Source organism: Chlamydomonas reinhardtii, chromosome 9, assembly GCF_000002595.2.
Source record: "Chlamydomonas reinhardtii strain CC-503 cw92 mt+ chromosome 9, whole genome shotgun sequence".
Taxonomy (NCBI): domain Eukaryota; kingdom Viridiplantae; phylum Chlorophyta; class Chlorophyceae; order Chlamydomonadales; family Chlamydomonadaceae; genus Chlamydomonas; species Chlamydomonas reinhardtii.
In genome coordinates, this window is record NC_057012.1 from 106,401 (window position 1) to 115,845 (window position 9,445).

Sequence of the window (9,445 nt, forward strand, 5' to 3'; positions counted from 1 at the left end):
CCTGGAACGCTTCGCTGGGGGGGGCTCAGCCCAAAAAAAATGTTCCTGCGCAAAAAAAGCGTGTTTCAGCTGCTACACCGCAGAAGTCGAAGCCAAGCCGAAGCCAGGGGGGGGGGGGGGGTACGAACTAAACCTCCAGACCACCGACCCTTCTGTCAGACTACCGATGCGTGCGCTTAAGCTGAAATTTGCGCTGTCCATATGATGTTCGGGATTGTGTGCCGGAAGAGATTGGTCGACTTTATCCCGGGATCATGTGAAGAATCCCGGGATTATGTGATGCACCGATGGCCTTGTAGCCATGACCCACACCAAGACTTGGCCGTTACAAGTTAGCATCAGTTCGCATAGTCTCCACGACACCAGTGAGAGACGCTCGAGTGGAGCTCTACGCTACTACCACGATGCCGATGTCGACGGACATGTGGCCGCTTTCCAGAGGCCAAACGTTCTGCAAATGCTTTCACATGTGCATGCTAGTGTGTGCTAGTGCTTGTGCTAATGGGCGGGGCGTTCAGAGGGGCGTATAGGGCGCGGAGACGAAATCTGGCAGTCCCACCCACATCCGCGTGACGAAACCTTGTGGAACCCCAACCCCGACGACCGACCCTGAACTTTGAGGGCCCCCAACTTTGGTCGGGCAGCCGCGGCGTCGGCTTATGCTTTGGGCAAGGTCCTGTATCATTTGGAATTTGCGGGTCTTCCCCAAATGTACGTTGTTGACCGCCTGCTAGCCAGGGTAGCGGCGGTGGTGGACGGACCGGCAGCTGTCGCCGGCCCAGTTTGATGCCAACCCCCAGGCACGCCCGCCTGGCCTCTCCATTGGACTTATGCAACTGCCTCCGGCGGTGGGGGGGGCGGGCCTGTTACCGCTGGTGACGCATGTGAAAGCGCGGCAAGCCGGCCTCGCGGTACGGTGTGTGTTGGGTATGTGTGGTCTGCTGCCGTGCGTGCCCCCGTGGACCCGGGTCGCGGCGGCGTGGCTGCGCCAGGTGCACCTGGCGGCAACGCCCCTGCGCTTGTTGGTGCGGGGGGCAGCGGGCCGTGTGCTAAAGAAGCCGCTCACCCGGCGTGCAAGTCGTTCGCGCGTCTGCTGAAAGCCATGACTGAATTGCCCGCGGTGACTCTTGTGGCGCCGCCTGAGCCGGGCGCGTGGGTGAGTCATGTGCCGTTGTGGGCTAACGGCCTAACCCGGCGCTGTGTGAGGACGGCCGCACGTGGGAAGCGGCTTTCGCGGATTCGTTCGCTCTGCTGGGACTGGCGTGTGTGGGCCAGCTGGTTGCAGCGCATGACGGCCTGAACGAATTGTGGCAGGCATGTACACGCCCTTGGGCGTGGGGCTCCCGGTTTGGTGAAGCGTGTGCGCAAATGTATGTGACTGCTGTGTGGCGGCGGGTGCTGCACTGGAGCACGCGGGCGCGCCTGCCGTCGCCCCTGCCGGGACCGGCGTCGCCTCAAGAGGCGGCCGACCGGTTTGCGGCGGCGGTGGCCCTTCTCTCCGCTGGCTGGGCTGCCGCCGCGCGTGCCGCTCAGCTGGCTCGGGGGCGTGCCGCCACGCTGCCGCTCCCGGCGGCCGACGTCGTGAGTGCTACGGCGGAGTCGGTGCAGCAGGTGGTGCGGGGGCTTGGCTGGTTGCAGTGCGGGGGGCCGCCCATCCTGCTCGCTCACTGCCTACACGGTGAAGGCGGGGACCGTGCTACAAACTGCTCCACCGTTAGCCGCCCTGAAGGCTAAGCATTTGCAATGTGTGTGACGCGGGTATGTTGGGGGAGGAGGCTGCCCTGGCGGCGGGGGCCTTCGTGTGCACCTTGGCCCTCTTGTGGTCACTGAAATGGGAGAATCATCATAAGGAAGCACTGTGGCCGCCAACGCTTGCTGGGCGTTTCCACGGCATGCTAGCGAGCGGGCGTGAGGCGTTGCTGTTGACCCGTGTTGGGCGTGTGGGGTTGACATGCAGGATGGGGACCGGCGTCACTGGTTTTGGGACTGCACTGTGGCGCTGTCCCTGTCTCGCTGCTATGTCTGCCCTGGACTTTGGTCGGCAGCGTATGGTTAATTGGTTATGGCCGGGCTGGCGGCGCGAGCGAAGCTGCCGTCGGCCCGGGTGCTGAGCATTGGGCTTGCCGTCGTAGCTGACTTCTGGGGTCGTCTCCAGACGTTTGTGACTTTGGGTATCAGGCCAAAGGGTTGGGACACTGTGCCGTCTGCGCATCCTTTCATCTCTCGGGCTGTTGGTGAAGGCATGGTTTTGCGCTTGCCGTATGACGCTGATTCCCCGCCTCCCTTACCGTGAGAGGTTGCGGGTGGTTGGTGGCTTTGTGTGTGGGCAGGACGCACGTGTGGGCGACCGTTCTAGTGCCTGGACGCTTGCGCCCCGGTTAGTGCGTGCGCTGTGCGTGTGTGCTGCGGCCTGGACGATTCCCGGCACTCCGGTGCCTAGGCTTGTGGCGTTGAGGCACAGCGGTGGGGCTCTGGCGGGTTGAGGCTTGGCTAGGACTCACGGTGCGCGGAGTCACACGGACTTTGACCGCGGGAGGGTTTGCAGCAAAATCGGGGTTGGTGGAGTCAAGTTGGACCCTGATAGCATGTGATGGCTCGGCGTCCTCGGGTGCTGGGATTGTCCCCTCTGTAACATCCGCATTCATATGCCATGCAGGTTTCGGCCGTGGAGTAGCCGCTGGAACCCCCTTGTCCTTGGCCACAAGTGGCCGAAATCCCAAAAATGTCTTCGTCTGTTCAGGGGGGGGGTTAGGAAACAAAATGCCAGACCCCATGCCCCGAAATCCCCCGGGACCCCCCTTGAGGGGACGACCGACCCCCACACGGACAAAACCGTGTTGTTTAGGGGTTAAAACCCTACCATTTTATACCAAAGTGGTGTCAATCGACTCGTCTTGACGAGCACTACTACTCCGTGTCATCAGCGGTTCTGTTCTGAGACTTCGGTCAAGGCGGGATCCTATCCATGGGAATCCTCCCGACCCAGCCCACCCCGTGCTCAACTGTCTGACACGTGACGAATGGACAATGTGCATCGGCAGCCTTGTCTGACGTAAATTCATGCGCACCAGCGCTTGAGAGCCCAGCCGTGTCAGTGCGCAGGTGTTCACGCCCGGACGCGCAACTACTTATTTACCCCTTCCGCGCTTTGTTTGTGCTTATTACTTCCATGGGGTAAGAACCTGAGCTTTCTACCCCCCCCCCCCTGGTCTGTTTGCCGAAAGACCCCCCAAGATCCCGCGCGTTTTGGCCGAAATTTCCAGTTAAGATTAAACAAGAAAAGGTGGCTCTCCCTCGCAAGGGAAAAGTGGGCTGAGCCCCCGCCACGTCCTCCGTCTGAGGTCGAAGGTTCCGATACTAGCCTCATCTCCCGGACATAGCCGGGGTCGGTTTGTGCAGGCACCGCCCGCCATATGTGCCCAGTCGCGCTCAGCTATCAAGCACTAGTGCAGCGGGCAGCAGGCCAACCAGACAGCAAGGACAACACCCCTGCCGCTGCAGCCGACTGCCCGCTACGCCATGCTCGTCAGCACAGGTCGCTAACCAGACAACACCGGCAGGTCTCAACCTGCGCGCCGGCGCCGCTTTGAAGGCGGCGCCGCGCTGTCCTCCTCCACGTGGCCTTGCCTGCCCCCTCTGCTCCGAACATGCGCGCCGCCACTGCCGCTGAGCCCAGGGCCGCCCGTGCCGCCGCCACCACCGGGCCCAACGCTGTGGCCGCTGCTGTTGCCGCCGTTAGGCGCGGTGCCACCGCCGCCGCCACCGCCGTCTCCAGGCCCTGCACTGCCGCCACCGCCGCCGCCAGGCCCTGCACCGCCACTGCCGCCAGCAGGTCGCAGGGCTGCAGGCCGCGGTTTGTTCCAGTATGGTACTTTTTGCAGACGCAAAGGCAGGCACGGACAGGGGCAATCCTGGGGGGCTTCGCCCCCCCTGGATCGCACCCTCAGGGGGCTCAGCCCAAACATTTCTTCTGCCAGAGGCCTTTCCTGGCAAATTTCGTTCCGAACGAAGGAAGATACGAGCGCTGGTAAAATGAGTAAGTTGCCGGCGTGGTGCGCTGCCCACAACCCCGACCCTCGCATGCGTGCGGCAGTGAACACCCGACCACCAGCCGCGCTGCACTGGCCGCCCCGGTCCAACACAACATACCGTGAAACACAGCAACAGTTGAATCAATGCCCCCTCCCCTTATGCACGCACTCCACGATGCCTCATCCCCCGGTATGCGTGCGCCACAGCCACCACACCCTCCTAAGGTCGAGCCGGAAGGTGCTCTCAGAAGAAAGTTGCGTCGAGCAGTTCTTTCCTCATGCGGGAAGCACGCGCCCCTCATTTGGGCTCTTGGTTTCCGCGCCTACTTCGGCCACTTGCACGTCGCCTGGCTGGCGCTTCGCTGGCCGGCTATGGATTGTGCAAAGTGTCGATGTATCCTCGTCTGGCGTACACCGCGGTGCATGCTTCTGGCGGGATGACTCCCTGCGCCTACTCTCAGTGTTTCTACTTGGCATGTTTGCGCTCACCCCTTCCCCCCACCAACCAATCAGTGCAGTCAGCGCGTGGTGGTCACTCATCCGCAAAATGTGTAGCAGCATATCCGCCGCCGCCGCCAGCGGGCAGCCAACTGCCGCAATGTTCGCATCCAACTACCACTCAGCCTCGCACAACAACAAGCAGCATGCAGCGAAACTTTTCGGACGTGAGACACACAGTTAGAGCTCGTCACTACCGCCACACAGCCGCCAGTTGCTGAATGCCCCAGCGGCGCACCAATCGACCGATGCTGTTCACCGCCGCAGCGGGGCGCCGTCCCACAGCCGCTGCCGGCATCACCATGGCCGCTGCCGGCCTTTGCGCCGCCGGCGGTTGCCGCCGCCGCGCTGCTGCCCCTGCCGCCGGCCTGCCGCTGCGGCGGGTGGCGCTGCGGCTTGCGCCAGCCTCCTGCATTGTGGAGCTGCTGGTTGTCTCGCTGGCATGCGCGCCTCCCTTCAGGATGAACAGGCTAGCGCGCGCGGCGTCGGGCTCCTCTTCACCGGGCGGCCACGACCCGCTGTCCTTGCCCAGCTTGAAGCTGTCAAAGACGTCGGGCGGCACCACGTAGTAAAGGCGCAGGCCCAGCGCCTTGTCCTGGGCCCGCAGCAGCAGGCCGTCGAACACGCGCGTCAGAGCCTTCGCGCTCACAGCCTTGCCGTCGGTGGTGACGGTCATCTGGAACAGGTGCAGCGTGTTGCCCACGCGGAGCAGCGAGTCCACGGTTGCGAAGTTAGTCTCCTGCGGCCGGAAGTACACACCCTCGGGGAAGCCCGCAGCCGAGATCACCGATACATCCTGTGCGTGACAGGCGCGCGGCAAGGTTGTTGGGCTTAAGCACAAGAGTTTGGGTTGCACATGAGAGCTCAAGACAGTGCAGCACATGCACAGTAGAGGACGTGGCTCCAATAATGCACATTGACAACCCAGTCGCAGCAGCTCTCTCTCGGCCTCGCTGAGCAGCCATGCGACTCGAGACCGCCCCACCATAGCCCCCTAGCCCAGCAGCTTGCAAACGCCTGCCATCGCCAACCTACCTTGAAGCTGCGCGTCTCGGAGGTCGGCAGCAGCAGCTTCTCCTCCGGCCCGGCGCGAAGCAGTGTGTCGCGGTCGATGGGCACGGCCGTGAAAGAACCACCCTGCAAACGGTGCAGGCACAGCACAGTGCAGCAGGCCGTGCGTTTAGGCATGCAGCGTTCACTTGTACCCCCATCTCCGCCCTCCCTCTTTGCGTACGTGCACCACACACAAGCACTCCATCCAGGTCCGCCCGCACGCCCGCACCTGTGGCAGCAAGCGGTGTACCAGCTGCTCGTGCAGGCGGCCGCGGAGAGACCCTGACGTGCTGGCCACCAGGGACACCAGCGCGTCGAAGTCCCTCTCCATCGCCCGCTCCACGAAAGCGCCCGCCACCCACGGGCTCGAGAAGTCCAGGTGCGACAACTTGAAGTTGTTTTCGCCCTTGGTGTTGATGTGCAGGACCAGGTGGCTGGCCTCCGGCTCAGTCTGCAGGGCGCCGAGGCCCGAGCGAACCTGCGGTTGGTTGCAGCAGGCATGCACAACACAACACAACACAGGTCGGTACACTCAACCATAAAAAACACTGAAACACAACGCTGCAGATACAGCCTCCACAACTCGAGCGAGCTTGCCCCTATATGAGGAGGCGGCCGCCTCCACACCCCGAGGCGCCCATGGGCCTACGTAGATAGGCCCACCCCGCCGAAGCCCAAGCCCAAGCCCAAGGCCAAGCCCGCCCAACTCAAGCCCCCACCCACCTGAGCGGTATTGCATGCATCCAGGTCAAAGGCCAAAGGCCGCAGCAGGGCGTCCATGTCTTGCGGCGTGTCGAGCTGTGACGGCACGCCCAGCACATACCGCGCCACGCCGCCGTAGTACCGGTACAGCCGCGCCGCCAAGCCCTCGGACACGCTGGCGTCGTACACCTTGCTGCGCATTCGGTAGGCAGCAGGTAGGTGGCGCAGCACGCGAACATTACTCCGGTTGCTACCCCAAGGCGGCTTGCGCCTTGCAGCTGCTGTGCGCGGCCGAATAAGCTTCGTTCCATATGTGTGACGCAACCCCCCACCCTCACCCCCCGAACACAAACACGAACATCACGCAACCCACAACTCACGCGCGGCACTCCTGCAGCTCCTTCAGCGTCCACAGCGGCATGTACAGTTCAAGGGCCCCTGACTTCAGCATGTCCTGCAAGATCGAACGAAACACACACTGGTGATTAAGACCATGGTGACGCACAGAATGCATGGTGAAACAACACGCCATCAGATGGATTGATTGCCCCTAGGCGATTGTGCAAGGCGCGTGCAACCTCTCAAGCCCGATACACGCTGCTCTAGCAACGGTCATCAAACATGATTGACCAAGTCCTATCCAGCAGGCTCACACCAAATCAACAACTGAAAGCTTGCTTGCCTTGTAAATTGCGCGGGTCGGCGAAGTGATCAGGAGGACGCGCGCTTGAACAATGTACCGGGGCTTGACGCCGTCGGAGATGTACCTGAGCGCAGTGAGGGAGGCCAGCGAGCACATGACTAGCATCGGCCAGCGCGTCATCACTGCGGCACGTGGCATCACAGGCATAGCCGCTTGGGCACAACAAAGGTGGCGTCGCAACCCAAAAGCCCGCCTCACCACGCCTTGCGGTCCTTCAGCTGGGCCTTGAACGTTCGCCGGGCGCCCGACCAGACCTTTCCAGTTGCGTGGTCGTAGCACCACTGTGCGATGGAGCAAGGCAAGAGAGCAAAGCAAACAAACAATTATCTGGCGCCCACCGCCCTCGGGGATGTCCATCAATGCCTGGTTCAACTACTACCCCAGCGACCAGGGACAGCGATATGGAAAGCGGTATGTGCGCCACTGTTGGCGTGGATAGCATGCGCCCACTCCGCCTGTACATCCTCGACGCACCTGCGTGGAAGGATTATAACCGCAGCGCCGTCACACTACTTCCACAGTCGCGGGCACAGAAACCATACGAAGAGGATTAACGATAGCAAGTGGGTGAGATCCTGTAGAGATCCCTTAACTTGGCAACAGTTACGCCGGTCGACATGACCCATCCCCCATCGCCACCAGCACATGCGCTACAGCAGTGCGTGTACCTCTGGTGTACCCCAGGCCTATACAGTATCTACCGCACCATCTCGGTTGGGTCCGACACGTGCTCCCACAGGATGTACGGTGGCGGCTCGGGCAGCGCCAGGAGCCGCGCAAGCAGGTAGTACAGGAAGAAGGACGCGCCGTTGCCGGGAGTGCCGGTGACTGTTAGACATACAGCGCAAAAGAAACGCAAATCTGGAGGTGTGTTCGTCAGGCGAACGGCTGCATCCCACACCGCATGCAGGAGACGCACGGTTCTTTGTACCCCGCAAGGCCCGTTAGTACAGTGCTCGGTGATTCCTTCCACGCCGCCCTCCGCTCAAAAAACTTCAGAGGGCTGCAGCAGCCCTTTGGCCCCTTACTGGACTGCCCCGTTGTGTCAGCCCGCATTCCGAAGCCCACTCCCCTGCGCATGACCTACTCAACTGATGACCTTTCTGCACCTGGAGCTCAGCAGCGTCTCAAACAGCGGCGGGTAGCAGCTGCGGATGTAGACGCTGTTGAAGTCAGGGTCCAGCAGGAGACCTGGCGTGGACGACCAGGGAAAGCTCAGGACCTCGCCAGGCACGGGCAGCTGCTCCTTCAGCGTGCGGAGGTGAGCCATCATGGCAGTTGCGTCCTCATCCGTGAGAGGGCCCGGCCCGCCTGGCGAGTGGGACGGGTACACTGCTGGGCGCAGGGAGGCAGGCGGGCGGGCTCAGGCTGCAATGACGATCGAGAGTGACAAGTGTTCCACTGCACCATCCACAGGATTGATAAGCAGCTCACCAGCATCCTTTTCACCAGCATCCTTGCGTAGGCGCCGCTCCAATACGTTGCGTACTAGGGCGCTTTGTTCCTCGTTGCTGAGAGATGGGGTCGCCAGCTTCATGACGTTGATGAGGACAGTCTCTAAGGCAGCTTGCGGCAGCGGCGTCGCGCCTGCCTCGCTTGGCAGCGGACTGGAAGCGTTCATGCTGTGTGTGAATGTAGTCTCTTCGCCGCGGTGGGCCAAAGGTGACGCGTGTTCGCCGTGGAGCGCCAAAGTATTCAATTTGCAATGAAGCTTACAGTTCTCTAAAATAGTGGCGTCTGCTGGGTAGGCTCCGATGCCGTCCGCATGGCATGCGCGCCTTCGCGGGCAAATGGAGTTCGGGGCAATGGGATCCAAGGCAACTGAAGCCCCCCCAAAACTCCACAAGCTAGCTATCTCTTACTTGTTTCTTGTGCCTCGCACCTCGCTCCCCACCGCTGTTGCGCTCGCGGTGGCTAGCGCGATCACCAGCGCACGCACACACGCGCACACACGCGCGCACACACACACACACACACACACACACACACACACACACACACACACACACACACACACACACACACACACACACACACACACAGCTCTGGCGCTGGACATGTCGGCGCCATGTTGGTCATCGACTGCCGCGTGGACCTGTGGACAACACGTTGGGCGCCCTTGCGCCCGCGCTACCAGGGGAGTGTTTCGGGTTTCACCGACGCGGCCATTGCGGCCGCGTGCTTGCCTCGCATCGGGGCCGCCGTGGAGTGGGGAGCGGGGGGCCAGCCCCCGCCAGCCCACGGCGCCCACCCACCCACCCACCCACCCACCCACCCACACACACACACACACACACACATGCACATGGGGTTCCGGCCCCGTGCCTCATCGTGCGCGATCAGCGTCTCCATAACCGCCGCCCGCCACGGACGCCCATGCGGCCTAGCGATATTTGTCTCTTCGTTGCCTCTGACTCGCCCCCTTTTTCCGGGCATTCGTATAGTTAGTGGGATGCGT

General features: G+C 62.2%; 1 protein-coding gene across 2 annotated transcripts; it reads right to left on the reverse strand.

Annotated features, from left to right (window-relative positions):
- Positions 1-3,259: 3,259 nt before the first annotated feature.
- CHLRE_09g386600v5 (uncharacterized protein) lies at positions 3,260-8,705 on the reverse strand. Of its 2 annotated transcripts, none has more exons than XM_043065392.1 (10): positions 8,422-8,705; positions 8,080-8,319; positions 7,694-7,815; positions 7,186-7,268; positions 6,967-7,051; positions 6,665-6,738; positions 6,306-6,477; positions 5,812-6,060; positions 5,565-5,666; positions 3,260-5,325 (listed from the first exon to the last, which is right to left on the reverse strand). In XM_043065392.1, the coding sequence occupies exons 2-10, from the start codon at positions 8,258-8,260 to the stop codon at positions 4,723-4,725; spliced, it is 1,671 nt and encodes a 556-aa protein (XP_042920687.1). In that variant the 5' UTR covers positions 8,261-8,319; positions 8,422-8,705; the 3' UTR covers positions 3,260-4,722. The 2 variants fall into 2 exon arrangements, with proteins under 2 accessions (XP_042920687.1, XP_042920688.1); XM_043065391.1 differs by having other exon boundaries at positions 8,080-8,322.
- Positions 8,706-9,445: the final 740 nt, after the last annotated feature.

What these genes read in the sequence shown, in the direction of transcription:
- CHLRE_09g386600v5 (XM_043065391.1), bottom strand. Translation starts at nt 8,608, where the DNA reads ATGAACGCTTCCAGTCCGCTGCCAAGCGAGGCAGGCGCGACGCCGCTG. An exon ending in ATGCATGCAATACCGCTCAG is followed by an intron (nt 6,061 to 6,305) that starts GTGGGTGGGGGC and finishes AACCAACCGCAG; the next exon opens with GTTCGCTCGGGCCTCGGCGC. An exon ending in TACACCGCTTGCTGCCACAG is followed by an intron (nt 5,667 to 5,811) that starts GTGCGGGCGTGC and finishes CACCGTTTGCAG; the next exon opens with GGTGGTTCTTTCACGGCCGT.